Genomic DNA, 24,479 nt, shown 5'->3' with positions numbered 1-24,479 from the left:
GTTGGCAGGGCCAAGATTAATATTCACATCTATGACTTCAATTTAAATGATTTTTCTATGAAAGAATAATTTTACATTTGAAGATAATTCGGTTAATTCTAAAATTATTGATAAATTTTCCAAACAAATTATCTTGATAGTAGTGTGATCTTGATAAAACAAAGTGAAGTTCTAAATTTTTTTTTTAAATCCTCACCCAAGGATATTTTTCTATTTATCACCAGATAGAGTGGGAAGGAGGGAGAGAGAGTGAGATAGAAACATTGCATGAGAGAGAACTTCGAGTGGCTGCCTCCCACACAACCTGACCCGGGCCAGGGATGGCTGCAACCCAGGTACGTGCCCTTCACTGGAATCGAACCCTTGATTCATTGGTCCATGAGCTGATGCTCTAACCACTGGGACAAACTGGCCAGGGCTAAAGTTCTAAATTAAGGAGCAGTAATGACCAATGGTAGATAGAAAGATGGGGAGAAGAAAGTGCTGGAACAAAGTTAACACTGAGCCTTCAATTCTTTCTAAACAGTGCAATCCATTTTGAAACTTTCTTTCCCTCAGTCCCAGTTATGGTTCCATCTCTAAGATTGAATGGTCAGAGCCTTATTTCGGGGTCACACACACACTTTTCACTTTAAAAATTACTTATATATACATTTGATATTTGGGATGACTTCTATAATATTCAGAAAAATTGTATTATTCACCATTGATAAGAAACAGAGTTTCAGAGGGGTAAGGAGACATGCTCAGTGGCTCACACACACTTATGCACACCCATACATGTATACCTATGTGTATAGAGTTTAAAATATGAAATTGGAAATACATATTTTTGGCAGATATAACTAAGCATTAGGAAATCTGCCATATTATGAACTATATTATTCCTTACTAAATGTATGCTTCTTACATTTTAATATAAAGACAAAATGTCTTAGAGCTACTAAAAAAAAAAAAAAAAATAGAATTCTTCCCTAATGTCATGGAGTTTGGAGTTTGATGGTCACCAAGTTAGTTTTTAAAATGTCATTGTACTGACCTGAAGTTGTTGCAGGGCTCACCGTAGGGGAATCCAAAGATGCTGTAATAAAGTAAAGTGGGTTTTAAGCTTGGACCTATAATATGCATATATTATGAAACAATGAATACAACTGGAATATTCATTCAAAGGACATCTGATCCTTTAGAGTTATTCTTTGATCCTATTTCCTGCTCAATGTGCCTTTTATTATTTGATTGTAGTGCATTTGATGAATTTCCACAATCTGTATATGCTCTGTGAAATTTGCCTATGCAAAAAGTTTGCTTTATTTTAATAATTTAATAAAAGTATGTATTTTTCATCATAGTTATATAAAATAATTTATATTTAAGGTAGCTAATGTCACATTACATACCAGATCTTATCAGACCTAGAACCAATGGTGTTGCACTGCAATCTATAGTAGACATCAAAATAATCTTGTACATAATATCAGCTGGGAACTGTCCTGCCTAAGTATAAAGTGCTTTATTCATTAAAAACAAAACAAAACAGTCCGGTCGGGATGGCGGCGTAGGTAAACGTGGTATCGCCTCCTCCCACAACCACATCAAAATTACAACTAACCTACAGCACAACCATCCTTCAGAACCACCTGACACTGAGCTGAATGGCAGTCCTACGACTACGGAATTAAAGCAGCAGCCACACCGAGACTGGGAGGAGGGCGGAGGGGACGGGCTGGTCCCACACCCACATGTGGCGGATAAAAATCAGGAGGACACCTCGGCTGGGAAGGTCCTCCCTGAGGACTGACGGGTCCTCGTCCCACACCAGACACCCCACTCAGGGTTCCAGTGCCAGGAAGAGAATCCCCATCACTTCTGGCTGTAAAACCAGCAGGAACTGAGGTTCAGGGAAGCTGAGGCTGCGGCAGCGGCAGCTCCTCTTAAAGGGCCCGCACATGAACTTACTCAGAAGTGCTTCCTCTAAGCTTGGAGGGGAGGTAGCTTGAGGGTTGCCAGAGACATACAGGGAAGAACTGGGCTGTTTGGCCTCGGGACAAGGGTTGGAGAGGCAGCTCTCTCCTGGACAGATGTGCTGGCAAAGGCAGATGTTCCTTTGGTGAGCCCTTCCCTGGGGAAGCAGACAGCCACCATATCTGGGTCTACAGCAACATGGCTCACACTGTTTGCCCCACCCTGGTGATTCCCTGAGGCCCCGCCCCACCCAACTTTCAGGCCCACCCAAGCTGTTTCCAAAGGCTTTACCATAGAATTGGCCTGTCTTGGATCCTGCTTCAGAGTTTCCTAAAATCTTTCATACACGAAGCATCTGTTCTCAGCAAGCCCCATACCTCTTGTTAAGTTGTCCCAGGCCTGGCATTAGAAGCAGCCAGCCTTGGTTCATAACTTGGCTTTTCCTGGGCAACTCCAAGCCCAGCACAAGAAGCAGCCATCTGCAGATCACTTTGTAAACTTATGCCAGGTGGCCCTGGATAGAACACAAGCAGCAGCTGCCCTTGCCCCAGAGCCAGCACACCCAGTGAACAGCTTCCAACCACATCAAACCACCACCACACAACCACCTCCATAAGTGACACACTCAATGAGTGGACTTGGTGGGTACCAGAGCCCGGATGAGGTAAGTCTTGCTCTGTGTGGTGGGACCCTACACAGCTGATCCTCCAAGGTAGTCAGAGGTCAGTGGTTAGTGGGCACAACAAGTCCTTGCAGCTGATCAGCCTGAGTAAATCCCTTCCATTGACATGCCAACACCAATCAAAACTTAATTACAACAGAAGGGTGTACAGTCCACACTAGAAGCACACCTCAAGGACCCAGCTGGGGTGATCAGAAAGGCTGTCCCACTGGACCCTATGGGACACCTACAACAATAGGTCACCCTACAAAGCTTAGGAGACATATCAACTCTACCTAATACATAGAAACAATCACAGGAAAGCAGCCACAATGAAAAGACAAAGAAATATGTCTCAAATGAAAGAACAGAACAAAACTCCATAAAAAGAATTGAAAAAATGGAGATAAGCAATCGAACAGATGCAGAGTTCAAAACACAGATTATAAGGTTGCTCAAGGAATTTGTTGAGACATTCAAAGAACTTAATGAAACCTTCAAGGAACTTAAGGAGAACATAAACAACATAAAAAAAGACCAGTCAGAAATGAATGATGCACTAACTGAAAGAATAATTTACAGGGAATCAATAATTGAATAGAGAAAGCCAAGAAGCAAACCATTGATTTGGAATATAAGGAAGCAAAAAACACCCAACCAGAACAGCAAAAAAGAAATAAGAATCAAAAAAAAAAAAAAAAAAATGAGGATCGTGTAAGGAGCCTCTGGGACAACTTTAAGCATACCAACATTCGCATCATAGGGATGCCAGAAGGAGAAGACAGAGAACAAGAAATTGAAAACTTATTTGAAAAAATAATGGCAGAAAACTTTCCTAACTTGATTAAAGAAACAGATATACAAGTCCAGGAAGCACAGAGAATCCCCAAACAAGATGAACCCAAAGATGTCCACACCAAGACACATCATCATCAAAATGCCAAAGGTTGAAGACAAAGAGAGATCTTAAAAACAGCAAGAGAAAAGCAGTTCATTACCTACAAAGGAGCTTCCATAAGACTGTTAGCTGATGTCTCAAAATAAACTTTGCAAGCCAGAAAGGAGTGGCAAGAGATATTCAAGGTGATGAAAAGCAACGACCTACAAGCAAGATTACTCTATCCTGCAAAGCTGTCATTTAGAATCCATGGACATATTAGGAATTTCCCAGAAAAGAAAAAACTAAAGGAGTTCATCATCAGCAAACCAGTATTATATGAAATGTTGAAGGGTCTTCTTGAAGGAGAAGAACACTAAAAGTATGAACAATAAAATGGCAATTAATATCTATCAACAAATTGAATCTATAAACAAAATGAGCTAGCAGAACAGAAACAGACTCACAGATACAGAGAACTTTTTGTTACTTGCCAGATGGCTGGGGACTCGGGGGGTGGGTGAAACAGAGGAAGGAATTAAGAAGTACAAATTGGTTGTTAGACTGATGAACTTCAAAGGGAAGGGTGAGCGAGGGCAGAAGGAGATAAACCAAAGAACTTCCAGGTATATATGCATAACCAACGGACACCAACAATAGTGTGGGGAAGGCAGGAGGGGAGCAGGGGGTCAATGGAAAAAAAGGGGGGGGAGAACATCTGTAACACATTCAACAATAAAGATGAGTTAAAAAAGTATCAAAACAAACAAACAAACAAACAAAACCTAGCTATTTTCTTCACCCTTTAAGATGTTTAATATTTAAAAAATATATATATATGTTTTTGCTTCACAAAATTATGACAATTATGTAAGATATAAAGGAAACCAAAGCAATCTTATGAAAAATCCTCATCTTTGTATTTGTTTTTATTCAAAACTGTATTTACGGTAAGTACCTTAAGAGGTACATTGTCTTCTACCAACTAGGTTGTTTATTAGAGTATTTCTTCATTTCTGCATTGTTTTGATTCTACAAGATTTATAGCAGTTTCATAAATGATATATGGTAGATTATTGATAAAGAAGAAAAGGTTTATACCATGTATTCACAAAGAAGACATTTTAATTTCTATTATGTTTAGTTATACAATACACTATGTAAAAATCCATTGTATTTGTAAAATTTTTAACCAATTTTAAAATGTAATAAATTGGAAAATTCACATGATACAAGTGAATATTAAACTTAAGTACCTAAAATAAAGCTTGGTATCATGTTTATAAAAATGTTTTAATGTAGTTCAGTAAATTACATGTAACTTCAAGAGCATATTTTTGGGTTGATATTGTAATATACTTGATTGCATTCATAGTACTTATTCTAAGTTAACTAAAAAAATAGGGTTTTATTGAAGAAATAAATATTTTTAAAAACCACAAACTTTGCCCTGGCTGGTTTGGCTCAGCGTTTAGAGCGTCGGCCTGTGGTCCAGAGAGACTGGAGTTTGGTTCCCGCTAAGGGCACATACCTCAGTTGCAGTTTGTCCCCAACCCTGGTTGGGTGATGCGGGTGGCAACCACTCGATGTGTCCCTTTCACGTCAATGTTTCTCTCTCTCTCTCTCTCTCTCTCTTCTCTCCCCCCTCCCACTCTATCTGAACAGAAAATGAAAAAGTGTCCTCAGGTGAGGATTAAAACAAAAACGAAAAAACCCCACAAACTTTCCTCCCTCAAATAGTCCAACTGCAGGAGTCAGGAAAGTAAGTTTAGCACACTTGTCAAGTCCTCTGCCATAGCAACCATACAGAAACGGATATACCTTCACATAATGGTTGCTAGAAATCAACTTTCAAGAAGAAAATGGACTATTGAAAAAATCTGTCAACATTGTTCTAAAATAAAAACATTATAAACAATCTCTAATATAATGGTTAAGAGCAGACATTAAGATCCAATCATCTGGCTCAGAAACTTGATCCAACTCTAAATAGCTGTGCGACTTAAGGCAATTTACCAAAACTACCTGTGTCGGTCTTCTCTGCAAAATGGGCATAGTGAATACGTCAAATAGTAAGATTGGTATGAGGAGTAAATGTGTTGATAGGTAACACATCTGTTCTAGCTAATCTTAGTTGGTAGCAATTTTCAATGCATCTAAATCAGACAAAGATCTAAAACAGTCTCTGCTCCCACAAAGGTGCCCGAGGGTATCCAACCAACAGTAGAGGAGTAACTAAGAACATTAGCTGTCTTCTCACTGAATAGATACCAATGGAGATAGGAGACTTAATGAGAGAGGAAACTGTTTGATGAACCCATGTTGTAAAGGAAAGCAAGGTCCACATTTTCATACCTATTATTATAAAACTGAAACAAACAAAACAACTTAAAATTTAAAAATTCTGCAAGTTTTGCCTGGCCCGTGTGGCTCAGTGGATTGAGCTTTCACCTATGCACCAAGAGGTCACTGGTTCGATTCCCAGTCAGGGCACATGCCCAGGTTGTGAACCCGATCCCCAGTGGGGTTATGCAGGAGGGGGCCAGTTGATGCTCTCTCTCATTGATGTTTCTCCCTCTCTCTCCCTCTCCCTTCTTCTCTCTCTAAAATCAATAAAGAAAAAAAATCGCGAAAAAAATTCTGCAAGTGTTTATATATTTGACTCAGAGGCAAATCTGGGTTGACTGATCTCATTCTGTAACAAAACTATTTTAACTGAACTTAGGCTATTTTGAATTCGCCTTTATTCCACTTGATGTGGATATTTGTGTAATGATTAGCTTTCTAACATCCCCTAATTTTTGAATTCCAAAACATTATGGCTTCAAGGTTTACACAGAAGAGATTGTGGACCTGGATGGACCTGGGCAATTATTGTTCTCAGCCAAAACAAACACACAGAGTATTGTTTGTTGCACTGAAGTGGGGATACATAGAATGAAAAATTCAGAATAAGCATTGGTAGACATATAGTCTGCTATTATTTTTGATCCTGTATACTTCTTCACCTTTGACTTATTAATATCTTAAAATTACTTGTCAGTTTAATAATAACATTTTCTTTTATAAATAACCAGGATGAATAAAACACATTGACCCCTCCTGTTCCTTTCTCTGTTTTTGTTTGTTTGTTTGTTTGTTTTTTTAAGTTCTTAAATAGAGATTGGACTTGCCACTGGGCTTTATAATCTAATGATGTCTATGACTTAGAAATTAACGAGTGTCATTTTTTTGATGGAGAGTTTTTGGAATGTCAGGGTATGCTGGACTAATGCCAAGAATGTGGTAAGACCCTGAAATGTTTACGCATGCCAATATTTTTAGAACTTTTTTGATATTTTATATTTTATAAATGTTTCCTCCCTGATGTATTTCTTCAAATATGGTTTCTCCATCTTTCATGTTTCCCAGATAAATGTGTTACCTCTAGCAATAAGACATGTTCCTGAAATCAAGGGTGATCCCATTGCTTCCCGGTATATCACTCAAATTTTAATTTCATAGCTTAATGATTCAAGGAAATCAAATAATGTTCACAGTTACCTATGATATCAATGCTGTTCAAGTCAATATGGAAATAGGCCAGTTGACTGGATTTATTTGCTTCAATGCCTTGAATCAGTTCTTCTTTTACATTTTTATCTGACACCCACTGGTCAAAGGAAAGGTCAAATATGACTATGATGCTGCCATTCCTGCAAAGCAAAAAAGATGACAAAAGAGAAAAAAGTCAGAATTCTTCCCGCAATTTGTGCTTAATTCATTTAAGATGTTTTTGAAATTCTCTACACTTATCACCTTGTTAATTCTAATTTCACCTGTGCAAGGTGGGCGGCATCAAATATTATTTTTATTTTACAGGAGAAAGAAACAGGAATGAAAGGCTAAACGACCTTTCCAAGAACACCCAGGCAGATCCAGAACCGGAATCTGAGTTTTCTGAGTTTTCCCTCAGCACACACATTTCCCGGCCAGGCTGTTTCCCGGAGTCACTTGTGTCAAATTAAACCAAATCAAGTGGTTGGGTGACGTTAGCTCTTGTTTCACTGTTCGAAGGAATGGAGAGCATCGGTTTGTAATGTCTTACAGATCATTTCCAAGTAGAGAAAAGTCTAAGGTAGTTTCACTGCTTTCTGAGAAAAGTTTTCTGTGTAGTTTATGAAGACCTGCTAGCAAGCTTACAACAATTAATCTATACCTACATTTTTTTTCTCTATTCTTAAAATAAAATATCCAAGTATGCTCTATTTTAAGGAATAGAAAGAAGATAAGCATACCTGGGTTATTGGGGATTTATGACATATGCATTCATATTGTCAAGGGTCCGGAGCATCTTGCCTGCATCATCTCAAACCATAGCATTAAAGTTCAACTGTCCAGCCCGAGTCATCTCCCTTTTTATTTTTATTCCCTGCTCTGCAGCATGCACTTAAAAAGTTTTATTTACTGGTTGTTTGTTTACAGTTTAAAGAAACAAACCTATGAATACATTTTTGGCCCAGTAGGGATACCTGAGAGATTTTTCCCTCCTGCCTACTTTTCTATTTCCTGCATGCTATGCTTTCGGGACACAACCACATGCGAGACAAATTTTAGCTCTGATTCATTCCGTAGCCCTCAATAAACTGGGGGTGCTCAGGGTATACTCAGAACCTTAGGGGCTAGACTTGAGAGAACCAAATTTTGGTATGTATTTACTAGTTCCAAATTTAGGCAGTTTTGCTCATATCCTTACAATATCTATACATTACTGATCTTCTTGAAGGAGTTCATCAACTCCAGAAAAGTTCTTTGTGTATCTTTCCATATATCTATCTTGGTAGAACTTAGAATAAATGTTGTTGGTTTTTATCCCTCCGTGATGATATCCAAGATGAAAAGTCATAGTAGATCAGCATCTCCACTTGGTAGGATGTTTCTTAATGTTTGTGCTGCTCTTCAAGGTCACGGTTTAGCAGAAGTGATTCCTTTCTAGGCAGCTGGTTTTTCGTTTTTGAAGTAAACAGGATACTCTGATACAATAATTACACATTTCACCTCTATTGATTATTTAAAAACCTTACAGTGTTTAACTTTCTAATTATTTGCTAAAATCATAGTAAGTGACAAGGCTTCTTAGTAACGATTTAGTTCAGGGTTCCCCAGACTTATCCATGCGTGCCATCTCCTGCTGTCCTAGATAAAGATACACTTTGTCACAGACACTTTTATCTACGCTTCCAGGCTTGTCAATTTTTACATGCTGGCCCATCTCTAAGTTTATTTGAGAATAACGTTCCGGTTTCTCACAACAGGTAACGGTTTCTCCTACCTTTTCTCACGTCATTGATAGTTTTACTCATGGGCATATGACCAGACCCTGGTCCATGGAGTGTGAAGGGACAATGATGGGAACCTTTTTCATATATAATGAAGTAATGGTTTATAGTGGACCGCTGCTTTTATTTGTGGAACATTATTATGTCTGTATGTGATTGCTGGGATGACCACATCCCTCCTGGTACCATGAGACACACTTTGGTTGACAAACTAAATATAGCAGAATGAAAAAGAAAAGTACCTCAGTTATTGTCACTGATGTTATATCACTGAATTAACCTCTGGTGAAACTTTCAGATGTCTTGTGATGTCAGATGATACACTCCTTGTCCAAGGCTCTTTCAGTTATGGGTTCTGTTCGTTACAATTTAATCCTAACTGGCATATGGCTTTCAGGCCTCATCACATGTATTTACACAGAAGCTCCAGGAAAGGGGGATTACTCAATTTTTGCACCTGCTATTGGCCAAGTGGACATTTTAACAATAAGGAGATTGAGGCTCAGAGTAACATGGATAACTTTGCCGAGAGGTATTCAGCTTATTAGTGTCAGAGACAGGAATGAGATTCAGAGACAGATGTCTCCCAGATGTGTTTTTATATAGTTCTCATTCCCCACTCCCAGCACCACCTCTGCCAACACCATTGTGAACCATTTGTTAGGGACAGACGATGCACACATTTACCGGGTGTACATGTACAATGATCTTGCATTGCTACCAGAATTTGATAACCGAATGGATCAGGAAAATAGCTAGTTGTATTTTTTGGGGAGAGAGATATTTATAACCTCCATACATTCAAGAGACAGACTCTCCCCTCTCCCCAGCCCTTCGCCTGCTCTCTGTCCCCTTCTTCTTTTGTCTCCTTAGCCACCCTCACCCTCAGTTACAAGGACAGGGTTAAAAATTAGTTAAAATAACAAATCCATTAATTTCTCTGCCTTCGATTCCACATCTTCTCCTTCTCCTTGAATAAATCTGAGTTTTCTCTTTATGTAACTTCCACATGTTTAACTTGACTGAACACTTGCTTTTACTTTTATTTTTTAAGGGAGTAGACAAGGTAAGATATTTTGGGTAGAGAAAGTCTAAATCTGAAATTTTCCCTCACTGACTTGAAAGTAACTGGATTAGTTCATCCTCAGGCATGAAGCGTCTCTGTATGAAAGATGTGTTTTCTTGCTTGTGAATTATACATTGCATTTAATAATGTATGCTTTGCAGGGACAGGAGTTACAGATCCTGTACCCACATATACTTGTGTTGTTCAAAATTTGTTTTCTTATTCAGTGCAAATGTTGAGATAAGAGAGATAGGTAGGAGAAATCAGGAAAACTGTAACAGTCATTTGTGTTCTGCCTAATAAGAACACTAACACTGTTATTTTAGTACTTTTGTAGTGATCTTGATATCACTACTCTGAGTTTGATTTTATTTATTATGGTAAGTGAGAATTTTTCCTTTAGGAAAAATAAAAAAGAAACAATGGCCATCTTTATTTTAAAGTACTTGTTCCAGTGGAATATCAGAGTTTTTTTTTTTTTTGCAGATAAATCCTATCATTGTACAGAGAGCCTGGGTGCAATAAATCAAAATGTTTCTTATCTCTTATTTTCCTTAATGATATCGATAACCTCTAGGGCTGCTGAGTAAACAAAAGTCTTTTCTTTACTAACTTTGTGACTCATGTGTGTCAAAGGGCAGAATAAGCTGCATCTTGTCACAGAGGGTAAACAGCACTTTGTTAACAGAATGGATGGCTAAATGCTTTGTGAGTCAAAGCACCTTTCATAAAGCAGAATACCAGAAAGTGTCCCCAGAGGGGAGCCAACCATTTGCTTGACCTGCAGAGTGTACACACACACACACACACACACAAGCCTGTGGTGCGAGTTTAATTAAAACCAGTAAAGAAAAAGAAAATAGGTATATAAAAGAATTTTTAGATGTATTACTCACAATGAGTGTGGATATTGTTAGTTGAGACCTCAGTTATTTGTTTCTTGATTTTACCAACTGGAGTTTAAAATTTTAAAGCTAGTTAGGAGTCCACCACTTTTCCTGTGAGTGAAATATACCATTTTATATGGGAATATTTAAAGTAAACTTACATGTTTGCTTGTTACTTCCTTCCCTGCTGAATTTCTTCCCCTATCCTTCTCAGTCTCCCGGAGTACTGACCTGCAGTGTGTCTTACAGACCTTTGCATAAGATTCCTTTGCATCTTTCAAAAACTCACTTCTGATTTAAAAGTCGTTCAGATACAACTAAGGGAAGTATTTCTACACCGATGAAGTAGATTATGTGAGAATCATTATAAAATATGTATCAAGGTTTAGGGATTATATTGGTCTCCTAGGTAGCTATGAAGAAGGAGAAAAAAATTTACAATTTCAACCATAGCGACTTTAGCATCCAGATAAATTCAAAATTATTTATTCGATATTAAAGAAAAATACTGGGGTTTTGATAACTCACCAGGCCTATATATAAATGTATATATTCTCAATCTAGTAAAAATAAAGTTATCCAGTATATTATAATATGTGAACATGAAAAGTGTCATTAGCCCAGCTGGTGTGGCTCAGTGGTTGAGCGTTGACTCATGCACCAAGAGGTCGCCGGTTCGATTCCCGGTCAGGGCACATGCCCAGGTTGTGGGCCTGATCCCCAGTGTGGGGCACGCAGGAGGCAGCCAATTGATGTTCTCTCTCATCGATGTTTTTGTCTCTCTCTCCCTCTCCCTTCTACTCTCTATAAAATCAATAAAGAAAAAAAAAGTCCCATTAAGAAAACTGTTCCAATAAACCCTGTAATGGATGTTGTGCTTTGTACAGATTTCGCTGGGTGAACACAGTGCAGAACAGGCAGGTACCGGAGATACTTCTCCTTAAGGACCTTAACACCCTTGAGAAATAAATCTGAGTTGATACAGATCTCCACACTCAATCCTCCCCAGAAACGGGAAAAAAATTAGTCCCCCTTACTTCAAAGGAGACAAAGAGACACATAGTTTAGAGTTAAAAAAAAACCCAACAACTTGCAAGCATGGTTTCACCCTCATAATAAATATTGAATAAATATCTCTTTGAGAAAAATTTAACCTTTCCTGAGACTCCTCATGTCTCCTCCTAGTCCTTATATGAGGCCAATAAAAGAGATAACGAGCCCTGGAAAACAGGAGCAGATGCCTCTGTATTGCAGATAGGAATGAAAACAGTAGGTGGGTGGGGCTGGCTGGCTACTGGACTGAAATGTCATGAATATGCAATGAAACAAAGAAGGATAAGTATGGATAGATGAGTGAGAAAGTAGAAGAGAAAAAAGAAAGGATGAATGAATGACAGAGAGAAAAATTTTTAAACTTTTTTGGTATAAAAAGATGGAGCCTTGGCTTATTATTATTATTTTTTAAAATTGTGCTGTCCACAGATAGGATTAGTTTTGTTCCAACGGGAAATAACAAAGCCCCTCATTTCCTTCTGCCTATTAAATCATCCTCATCTGATCTTGTGTCATTGTTTTTCTAAGCATGATCTCTGTCTTTGCCTTGACCTTCCTACTTCTATTTGGTCACTAAAAAGTAAGGACTCTTAATATCGTCAGGACTTTGGTGAAGAACTGTACCAAGTATCTGTCTCCAGGCTCTCTGATTCAGTTGTTCCTGATCTGAGATAGATTAGCCTTTCTATAAACTCAGGTTCATTGGTTTTCTCCTGGAGTCCCTTATGGTTCTTATTTGAAAATGTTAACTGACTGCCAGACTCCTAGGCTTATAGTCAACACCTCTCTGACAACTCAGCACAGTCTAAATGGACCCTCAGGGCCAGCCAGAGCACAGCCTCAACGTGGTACAGTAATTCCCCTTCTTCTCCTTCTTCTGCTTCTTCTTCCTCTTCCTCCTCCTTCTCCATTCCTTACGCCCCTCCCCCTGAAATGCTTCCAGTTTCTTCTCTGATTAGGTAGTCTCCACCTCTGCTTCTCAAACTGTGTCCCAAAACCTTTCGGGACCCACATTTTCAACCTCAGGGCCCCTTAATACATCACCACTGTTGCTTCCAAGAGACTAGTTTAGAATTTATTTTTATTGAAATTCTATTCTAACAGAAAGTCAAAGCCAAACTAAGAGTGTATTTCTTTTTATATCTACAAAACATGGGTTAAAGGAAAACCTGTACCACCCAACACAGTACTCAATATATCAAAACCAGGTATTAAAGAAATGTCTCATTTATTTGCCGGGACTTTATAGAGCACATACCCTGAGCCAGACATTAACTAGACTCTGAAAATACAGATATCAAGGATACATGCTTTGCCCCGAGGGAGCCCATAATCTAGTAAGAAGACAGGCAAACTGGAAATTACATTACAGTATGAGCTTGTTACTTTATATGTAGGTGCAATATGCTAACCCAGGCTAGATTGCCAGGTAGGCATTCCGAGGAGGTGACAGACTGCTTCTTAATGACACCTAAGGATGGAGCCTAAGGGCGGATGCAACATATAACAAGGAAGAAATGGAGCTCCAGGTCGTGAAGAAGGATGCTTTCGAGGGCATTCAGGTGATACGGCAGGACTGAGGCTGAAGCCCATGGGGGATGGGAAGGAGAAACAGAAAAAGGCCAGAATGAGTTTCTGAGACAAAACCCCAGAAAGGACTTACATTTAGAACAACAACAATAGGAAGAGTCGCTGGGTATTTGAAAGACTGAGATATAAAGATAAAGATACATTTATTCTATAAAAAAATTAATAACTACCACTAGGATGAGTGGCTGAGAGCCAAAGAAATAAAAACTTGGTTGACAATAAAAAATAATTTTCTAGTCACTGCAGTTATAAAGAAAAACATGAAACACGGTCATATTAATGCTGTTCACGGTGACACTGAAAATGGATTCCTCATTTTTAGCAGGTATCTTACACGAGGGTACTGTTTTAAACAGTACAAATCTTTTTCTTTTGTGGGATGAGAGTAAACTTCCTTCTGAAGCACTGAGCATTCTAGGCCAAAGCAGACAAGCAGAGGCCAGACTACATCATTTAACATCTTTCTTTCTTCTGCTTATCTATGACACCGGCTGTTCAGGGGTTGGCAAAAGTAGGTTTACAGTTGCATTGTGACATTCTTTTGAGTTCATGAAGCTATTGCAATAATCATGACCTGGGTGTCTTTTTTTATACAAACAACCGTAAGTCTACATTTGCCCACCCTTGTAGATACAGCTGCTTAGTGACATTAGTTAGTACATTGTACATGATGCACGTGTATTAAATGATAGATGGATAAAAGTAAAATGAATGACTGTTTTTCACAGGCAGTGGCTTTGTCTTGTCATGAAAACCTACAATGAGGCCACTGTTCTCTGGTCTGGAACGCTTACATTGTGGTGCTGTTTGAAGTTGTAGGCTGGAGTTTCTCATTGCCCATCCTCCCTGACTGTGATGACGACTTTCAGTTGCAGGGCACCAGCAGCCCAGAGCTAACCCCCATTACCTCGGTGGTGAAAGAGTGTGTGAGATGGACCTCTGTAGCTAAGGTGTACTGCAGTCAGCCCAGCTGGCTTAAGTGTTTAAATGGCATAAATCAGGTTCCTCCAGCCTTATCTTTGCTTTCATTTCTTGGTCTGCCTCCTGTCCCAGGTTGGTTACCTTCCATTTTATTTCTGTAGAAAAGGGAAGTTTCCTCTACTTAAAAAAAAAAAGAGCTCCTTCTCTTTGACTTTCCCCCTGTTGACTTAGTTTTATAGATTCTAACTGGCATCATCATTTCTTGCTGATTCATATCCTTTGGCCAGTTTGCAGGGAAGAAAACCCCTGATACTCGTATCCTGAGTGGAATTATCTCATGATCCTATTAAACTAAGATTCATTCATTCCTTGAACACTCATTTTATTCTAGGCACAGTCTTATGCTCTCTGGGCACAAATAAACAGGTCCCTTCTCTTTTATGACTTCAAGTGTAAATGAAATGTAATAAGCAAGCTTCCGCCAGAGCTTCAGAGCCAATCAGACACTATATTTACACCTGCATACATTCAACCTCAGCCCCCTCCGTGTGTCTGCAAGATTTTTCCCCCGAGAGAGAAACATGTCAACATAAGGTCAATTATTCAGTTATTATTGTTGTTTGCTACTCATGTGAAAGTTTGTCAATCTTCATACCAATAGTGAAAATTTGAAATATTCTTTTTTCTCCTAAAAGTAGGGACAATATTTTACGAATATTACCAAACAGATCACTATTTTGTAATTTTGGGCTGGCTGTCTACCAACAGAAACATTTTGAGCTGTACTCACTCAAATCGTAAAACTCTTGAGTTTTTATATTCCCTTTTCAGATTACTTGATTGGAAGATCTCATCTAACTAAAAAAGAAAAGGTTAAAAAAAAGCATATTAAATTTAGGTGTAAACTTTTGTTTAAAAATGTAACTAATCATCTTTACGTTCTGCTTAGAACTGGATTAGGGGCAATTTCCCTCTCTGTGGGCACGAGGCTAATACATTCAAGCATCCTGGGCACGTTTCATTTATTTACTAATTCTTTTTTCAAAGTAAGAACAGGATCTATGTAACTTTTGGCAAGTAGTTAGTGAAACTATGTTATGAAATTGTAAACCAGCTGAAGAGAGACAATCTCCTACCATTTGTTGAAAGTCAAAAGCAAGAACTTTGAAATCCGCTGAGAGTTTATCTTGCAAATTAGGATTATATGTAGCTCCTGATGTTATTTTCAGTGTTCCCCTGGCTTCATAACTTTTTCCAAATCCTGCATCTACATAAATTAATAAGAAATAAAACACTTAAAATGTGAATGATAAGAGAGAAGACGCACATTCCGGTTAAGACATCAAGTTCTTGCTTCATGCGTTTGTGCTGTAGTTTTTGTTTGCTTGTTTGTTTGCTTTTTCTTTGCAGCCTTCATGTTTCATAATCAGCTGCTTTTTCTCCAATCTGATTGTTTTAAAAGATTAAAAACTAAACCTGTTCTCTGGCCTATTAATTTTTTTCCCCTTGTTCTTTAAAGTCTGACCCATACTCCCATACTCTATGCTTCCAAGCTTTCTTTCTCTTCCTTCCTTCCTTCCTTCCTTCCTTCCTTTCTTTCTTCCTTTCTTTCTTCCTCCCTCCCTCTCTCCCTCCCTCCCTCCCTCCCTCCCTCCCTCCCTCTCTCTCTCTCTCTCTCTCTCTCTCTTTCTTTCTTTCTTTCTTTCTTTCTTTCTTTCTTTCTTTCTTTCTTTCTTTCTTTCTTTCTTTCTTTCATTGAGATTCTTGTTGGAAAATACAGGAATGGTCAACTTCCACCAGTTCTGATTCTGATTCAGGGAAACATGGGGAGAACCGGACCATTAAACGTTTCCCACCCGGCGTCCAGGGGCACCGCTGATTTCTGCACATGGACTGCTGAGAAGGGTTCAGTGTGTTACTTTGAAGCATAGCTCTCAAGCAACTTCGTTCATTCTGATAATTATAAAATTGGCACGTATGACCTTTTGCCATTAGATGGTGAATGTTGTTATTAGGAAATTTATTGAGAATGGTGCAGAAAATATATTATCTCAATATTTTAAAATGTAAGGAAAAAGCTAATAAATGAAATATAAACATGGGCACTAAAATGTGCTATTAAATCCTGCATAATCGGCCAATAGAAACATGAAAAAATGCTCAAGGTCACTAATCATCAGAGAGATGCAATTAAAAACTACAATAAGGTATTACCTCACACCTGTCAGAATGACCACTATCAATAAATCAATAAACAACAAGTGCTGGTGAGGATGTGGAGCAAAGGGAGCCCTTGTGCACTGTGGGTAGGAATGCAGATGGTGCCGTCACTGGAAAACAGTAAGGAATTTCCTCAAAAAATTCAAAATGGAACTGCCATTTGACCTCATCATCCCACTTTTGGGAATATATCCTAAGAACTTCCTATGTCCATAGCAGCATTATTTACAATAGCAAAGAACTGGAAACAGCCCAAGTGTCCATCAGCAGATGAGTAGATAAAAAAGCTGTGGTACATTTGCACAGTGAAATACTAATCTGTTGTGAAAAAGAAGGAAGTCTTGCCTTTTGCAACAGCATGGATGGACCTGGAGAGTATTATGCTGAGCAAAATAAGCCAGTCAGAGAAAAACAAATACCATATGATCTCACTCATATGTGGAATCTAATGAACAAAATAAACTGACGAAGAAAATGGAACCAGAAACATGGATATGTGAAATAGACTGACTGGTGCCCAAGAGGAGGGTGTGGGGGTGACTGGATAAGGAAGGTGAAGGGATTAGCTAAGGAACATATGTGCACAGGCCATGGACATGGGCATAGTTTGGTGAAGGCCAAGGGTGGGGGAGATGGGCGTCGGTATGGGTGGGCAAAGGTGGGGAAAAATGTCAACATTAAAATTTTTTAATTAAAACAGTCTTGCACAATGCCTTTATCAGAATATTTTTTGCTGTTACGTATTTATATTTAAAATGAATTGCTTCAACTAAAACTTACACGATGATGAAATCATTAGTAAATGTAATAACAATGATACATGTTCTCACACTGACCTGGCATGACAATATCTATTTCCCTGGTAAGAAAACTGTAACTTAGATTCACTCAGAAAATTTTCCAAACTAATAGAGGTCATAAGTGACAGATATGAAATTTGGGCACATAACTGACTGATTCTTGAAGCCAGAATCTATTATATATTAACATCAAACTTCCCAGTTCAGAAGAAACGTTAGAAATAATATCTCAAACAATAAACGTGCATTGAGTTTAAATAGTTATCATTGTATAATTGATGTAACATGTATTATTTATACTATATTGTTTAATTTTTTTTTTCTTTATTAATTTTTAGAGAGAAGGATGAAGGGAAAGGTAGAGAGAGAAACATCAATGAGAGAAAACATTGATTGGCTGCCTCCTACATGCCCCCCACTGGGGATCAGGCCCACAATCTGGGCATGTGACCTGACTGGGAATTGAATTGGGGACCTCTTGGTGCGTGGGTTGACGCTCAACCACTGAGCCACACTAGCCGGGCTAGATTGTTGTTTTTTTTGTTTTTTTTTATTGATTAATTTTTGTTACAAATGATTCTCCTTTTTTCCCCCAGTGGTTCCCCCCTCCCCCTTCCCTCCCTGCCCCTTCCCCCGATTGTTGTCCATGTCCACTGTTCATGCCTATATGCATATAAATTCTGTTGTTCATCCCTCTCTCAGCTCCCCACTCCTTAGGGGATTGTCCTCAAACTGTTATGTTCATTATATTCCAGAAATCAGTGAGATCATATGAAATTTGTCTTTCTCTGCTTGGCTTGTTTCACTCAGGATGATACTTTCCAGGTCCCTCCATGTAGTCTCAAAGGACAAGAGAACTTTCTTTCTTACCGCTGCGTAGTACTCCATTGTGTATATGTACCACAGCTTTTTAATCCATTTGTCTACTGATGGGCACTTGGGCTGTTTCCAGATCTTAGCGATTGTAAATAGTGCTGCTACAAAGATGGGGGTACATATATTCTTTCTGATTGGTGTTTCAGGCTTCTTAGGGTATATTCCTAGAAGTGGGATCACTGGGTCAAATGGGAGTTCAATTTTTAATTTTTTGAGGTGACACCATATTGTTTTCCATAGTGGCTGCACCAGTCTGCATTCCCACCAACAGTGTACCAGAGTCCCCTTTTCTCCACACCCTCGCCAACACTTGTGGTTTGATGATTTGTTGATGGCGGCCATTCTGACCGGTGTGAGGTGATACCTCATTGTTGTTTTGATTTGCATCTCTCTGATGATTAGTGATGATGAACATTTCTTCATATGTCTCTTAGCCATTTGTATGTCCTGTTTGGAGAGGTGTCTATTTAGTTCCTCTGCCCATTTTTTAATTGGATTCTTTGTCTTCCTTTTGTGGAGTTGTATGAGCACTCTATATGTATTGGAAATTAACCCCTTATCTGATATATCATTGGCAATTATGCTCTCCCATACAGTGGGTAGCCTTTCCGTTTTGATGATTGTATCTTTCGCTGTGCAGAAGCTTTTGAGTTTGATGTAGTCCCATGTGTTCATTTTCTCCTTTGTTTCTATTGCCTTAGGTGATGTGTCAGTAAAAATTCTGCTGCGTATGATGTCTGAGATTTTGTTGCCCACAGTCTCCTCTAGGATTTTTATGGATTCATGGGTTACATTTAAGTCTTTTATCCATTTTGAGTTTATTTTGGTGTAGGGTGTAAGTTGATGGTCTAGTTTCATTTTTCGGCAAGTAGCTGTCCAATTTTCCCAGCACCATTTATTAAAGAGGCTGTCCTTACTCCACTGTATGCTCTTGCCACCTTTGTCAAATATTAATTGAGCATATTGCCTAGGGTCCATTTCTGGGTTCTCTATTCTGTTCCACTGGTCTATATACCTGTTCTTGTGCCAGTACCAGGCTGTTTTGATTATGGTGGCTTTGTAGTATAACCTGAAATCTGGTATTGTGATCCCTCCAACTTTGTTCTTCCTTTTCAAGATTGCTGTGGCTATTCGATAGATTGTTGTTTTAATACTCAAAATTACATTTGTATTTGCATGCTTAAATGTAAAAGACAAGAAAAAACTGAGATAAGAAAAAACAAGAAAATCATTCATGAACTGGAGACTAAGGCATCATGATAAATAACTCATGTAGGAGTCGGCATTGAATCCTCAACAGATAAAGGACATTAATGGAAAAACTGGTGGAATTTAAATAGAGTGTTCAGTCAATAATGTACCAACGTTAATTTCTTGGCCATAACAATTGTGCTATGAATATACAAGATATTGATGTCAGGGGAAATTGGGCAATGGTTATATAAACTCAATTTTTTTTGCAACCTTTTTGTAAGTCTAAAATGATCTCCAATAAAAAAAGTAAAACAATGTGTATTAAAAGTGGTATGTCTTATGTCTTCTTATGTTTTATTAAATTTAACTCAAATCTTTTTTTATATTAAGTTGTTCACTATTAAATCATATAAATATTTATTTTCTATTTTACTTAAAAGATAACTTACTTTTGTTTCTTTATTGAGATCTAAGAGTCCAGTGATTATATATCCTTGAAGTTATTCACAATGTTTAAATAGGACCAAGTAACTACTTTCTATAAGTCCCAGAGAATCTCTATAATTTATTTAATTATTCATATAATCATATAAAACAGCCACAAGACCTCCTTCACTTTAAAATATATCCCTCATATATGGTTATAGTATTTACTTATTATTATTTAATTTATTTTATTTTTTTATCCTCATTCGAGGACATTTTTTCATGTTTGTTCAGATAGAGTGGGAGGGAGAGAGGGGAAGAGAGAGAGAAAGAGAGAAACATTGACATGAAAGGGACACATCGAGTGGCTGCCTCCTGCACGACCCCAACCAGGGCTGGGGACGAATCACAACTGAGGCACAAGCAAACTAAAAATTATATTTATCAGATTCTAATTTTAACTTATTTACTAGAGAAAAACAGCTAACTCACAGGCTGAGAATTTTCTTAGTAAAATTCTGATCACTCACATGAAAAAATTTTTACCTTGTGAGTTTTCAAAAAATTAATATGACCATATATGCAGTAATTCATAACTTAAAAACTATAAAAATTTTCTCAGAAAAAATGAACCCAATACTCAGGTTACTATTATGCTGTCAATATTATAAAATTTACCATATAAATTAGTAAATAGTATATAAGAGCATAAGTCCTAGAGTTGGATTGTCTAGTTTGGAACTTCTATCTAGTAATGATGCAAATTTAATCAAGTTACTTAAATTCTCTGTCTCAGATTCATTACCTATAAAATGATAACTCATAGGTTTGTTGTAATGAGAGAATACATTTGAAGATCCTTGAAAAGTTGTTGGTACATATAATTTAGCTCTAATAATAGTTATCTCTTTTTTTTTTTTTTCTGTTCATCAAAACTTGTTACTCAGGCAGCCTCAGATCTTTATAAATTTACATTTACATTCTCTTATATTGTTGCAATTAAAATTGTTAACCTAATAAGAGAATGAAAATATCATTCTCTAGAAATGAATAATACTTTTATTTACCTTTTTATCAAGTTATATAGTCAACAACACTTTAATATGTCTACAATTTAAATTCTATCGGAATTAACCCACAGTCTATAAAACTTACTTTGTTATATGTTGAAACTCAAAAACCTATTTAACATTTTGTATAAAAAAATCTTATTTTCATACTTGTATTCTGAGTTAAGTTTCAAAATATGACCAACTAATTTTTCTAATATTCTATGAAAGCATCTGAATGCAACATACATGTCTTGTCGTGAAAGCACAGCAATTAATGCAATATACGGACAGATGACCGAGATGGCAGTGGTACACCCATCTGAGAGCCCTCAGGAGCCAGCTCCATGGGACTTACCTCTGTCTGATTCCTTGATTGCCAGCCAGGACACTGCAATCAGCCCCGCACAGAGAACCACCAGAGCCGCAGAGAGAGCTGTACAGACTATCTCATAGGTGCTGAGAGAACGATGCCTGCCAGGCGCACTTCCTTTGGATACCATTTTTGGCTGTTGAAGATATGCTAATCTAAACACTGAGAGGACATAAAAACCCGCACCAACTGGAGAGAAAAATCTCTTAAATTTTCCAAAATAGATGTGGAAAGCAACAAGGTAAATCTACACGAGTCTTCCTGGTCAGTGTGAACCCAGTTGTGTGTGCCCAAAGGGCAACATTATGTCTCTATACGTTAAGCAGATTTAAAAGGGCAGTTAATCTTTAAGAAGATATAAATGCGGGAAGAGATACCCAGAGTTGTAAACGTTAATCATCTGAACTGGCCATTTGTTGAGATGAATGAAATTAAAAGCATGCTGTAAACAAAATGGACACTTTATCAGTTTGAAAACCATTAGGAAAAATGTAAAATTCGTGATGAACAAATTGGTCATTAGGCACGTGCATTTAATATTTGTAGAGTATTCCTAACAGATCAACATTCTATACTCTGACCCAGGTCATGATTAAGGCATTTCTCCTGTTCAAAGTAGGTGTAGACAGTCTAAAAATAACTTTTATGCACAGGTAGATGTAAAGCCTAACATATATATTAAAAATGACCTCTCTTTCTCTGTATGTGTATATATACCCATATATTTCTTATTGAAGCAATCACAAATTTCGCAGTCTTCATTCTATCACCCAAGTGAAGTTCTGCTATTTAAGGCAGCATTGATTTAACTTAAAGGAAAGTTCCCTTAAACAAGGCATCAAATGGCTACTCTTTATGGCTTCCTGCAGTTTCCAGTGAATGGGAGCTGCTGTGAGGAGAATAAAGCATTTGTTTCTATTTTAAGAAAGTGTTCTGTGTAGGAAAGATACTGCTTACTCACCCTGGACTTTATCTTGGTAAACATGCCAATTACAACAAGAGAACAGGTTATGATAACTACACTCAGAACTGTAGATGTACGCTTTCTGGGAATATTAAGCCTGTTTTCTGACAAGTTAAGTACAACTTATCGTTGGAACTTCCACCTCTCGGATAACAATGAATCTCGAATTCAAAAATGAACGCAGGGTGGGGCAAAAGTAGGCTTCAGTTGTTCACAAGGAACATAATAAAATAATAAATAAGAATATAAGAATAAACTCTACTTTTGCCCCACTCTGTAAATACAATTGAACCTATTCTGGAGTAAACCCGTTTGCCTTTTTTTTATCCTCGTCGGAGGACTTTTTTTTTTTTTTTTGCATTTATCTTTAGATAGAGTGGGAGGGAGAGAGAGACGAAGAGAGAGAGAGAGAGAAACATGGATGTGAGAGAGACACATTGAGTGGCTGCCACCCACAGGACCCCAACTGGGGCCGGGGACAAACTGCAACCGAGGTACATGCCCTTAGCGGGAACCGAACTGGGGACTCTCTGGTCCGCGGGCAGAGGCTCTCATCGCTAAGCCAGACTGGCCAGCCCGTTTGCCTTTTGATCTGGTAAGCAGAAGTGGCCAGGGGTAGTGAAGTCCTAGATCAGGGGCCCTTAATACACTGAATTTGTGGCATATTACAATTGGCTAACATGAGCGATGGCTACTTTCCCGCCTTCTTTAACACTAAAAGAAGAAAAGCGAGCACCGCAGTCTAAAATCCCTGCTCGGAAAAAGTAGAATATAAATTTTAAAAAATGTATGTTATGGGATACCTTTTATACTTTCTATTTAACTAAATAATACTATTTGTATTATTAGGCACTTTAAAATATACATGAAATGAGAGATTCCACTGATGGAGTTGGGAGAGGTTCATTTTACTTCTGTCCTGGCAGATGATTTTAAAAATAGGCCAGTCCTGCTGGTGAGGCTCAGTGGTTGAGCGTCCACCCAGGCACCAAGAGGTCGCGGGTTTGATTCCCAGTCAGAGCGCATGCCCAGATTGTGGGCCAAATCCTCAGTAGGGTGCATGCAGGAAGCAGCCAATCAATGTTCTCTCTCATGGATGTTTCTATCTCTCTCTCTCCCTTCTTCTCTCTCTCTAAAAAGAAAAAAATTCAAGAATAGGTCATATGGTTAGATGTTAGATAAAATTGTAAGCTGGAGAATGACCTTTTGAATCTGGGGAGCCAAAAAGATGGAATCACAATTACTGTTTTCTTTATCATAGCTGATGCAGTTGCAATTACTTTTTGGGAAATCAAGAAGAACTTTATTATATTTCATTTGAATATTTATAAGGGAAGGAGAAAATAACAAAATGAGTTTACACGTTCTGCTCCAAGCACAGTGTAGTAAGATATTATGTATAAGATTGAAAACCAAAAATTATAGTTGGGTTCAGAAACAAAATCAACAATTGTGTCATAAATTCTGCTCAAATTATTTGTTTTGAGCACACTTAATACGTTCAAATGAATGAGTGGAGAAATAAATTTCTTTTTTATTTTTATTAAAATTTTTTTTTCCTTTATTGATTTTTAGAGAGAGAGGAAGGAAGAGGGAGAGAGAGAGAGAGAAACATCGATGAGAGAGAACATTGATTGGCTGCCTCCTGATCCCCCACTGAGGATCGGGTCCACAACCTGGGCATGTGTCCTGATCAGGAATCGAACCAGCGACCTCTTGGTGCATGGGTTGATGCTCAACCACTGAGCCACACCAGCCAGAGAAGAATCACTTCCTTTAAAAAATGCAACCATTTATGAAAGACCAACTGAAAGCTTACAAACTGGTTATTGTGAAAAAGAAGAAATCACGTCTTAAAAATTTAAAGTTATTCAAATTAAATAGAACTTGTTTTATCAGATAACGTAACACATTACAGAGTTATAATAAAGAGTATGTGTTTATAGTCCAGGAGCAGAAAATATCTCAGTTGAACAGTATAAAGAGCCATAGACAACTTGATTCACATATGGACACTTCATGTATCAATATGGCAGTGTCACTATAATGGGCGAGGCAAGAATGAGTGTTCAATGAATTATTCGGGTTGGTTGGTTATCTACCTCATGATAAATAAAACTACTGTAGATCCTTATCTTACATCATAAAGAAAAATAAATTTTAGGTGGGTTAAATTACATAAAAACTACAGAAAACTTCAAAGAATATGTAGGATGATGTCTTTCTGATGACAGGGTACTGA

General features: G+C 37.9%; 1 protein-coding gene across 1 annotated transcript in view; it reads right to left on the bottom strand.

Annotated features, from left to right (window-relative positions):
- Window positions 1-21,403, bottom strand: part of TMPRSS15 (transmembrane serine protease 15) — a 115,810-nt gene extending 94,407 nt beyond the window's left edge. Inside the window, exons 1-5 of the mRNA XM_036242927.1 lie at window positions 21,259-21,403; window positions 15,472-15,602; window positions 15,126-15,193; window positions 7,044-7,195; window positions 1,040-1,081 (exon numbers count right to left, since the gene is read on the bottom strand). Of these exons, the coding sequence (XP_036098820.1) occupies window positions 1,040-1,081; window positions 7,044-7,195; window positions 15,126-15,193; window positions 15,472-15,602; window positions 21,259-21,403 (538 nt within the window). The remainder of the gene's footprint in view (window positions 1-1,039; window positions 1,082-7,043; window positions 7,196-15,125; window positions 15,194-15,471; window positions 15,603-21,258) is intronic.
- Between the last annotated feature and the right edge of the window lie 3,076 nt (window positions 21,404-24,479).

This window comes from Molossus molossus, unplaced genomic scaffold, assembly GCF_014108415.1.
Source record: "Molossus molossus isolate mMolMol1 unplaced genomic scaffold, mMolMol1.p scaffold_m16_p_5, whole genome shotgun sequence".
In the NCBI taxonomy this organism is placed as follows: domain Eukaryota; kingdom Metazoa; phylum Chordata; class Mammalia; order Chiroptera; family Molossidae; genus Molossus; species Molossus molossus.
The sequence above is the reverse complement of the archived record's forward strand: the minus strand, read 5'-3'. Positions and strand labels throughout refer to the sequence as shown.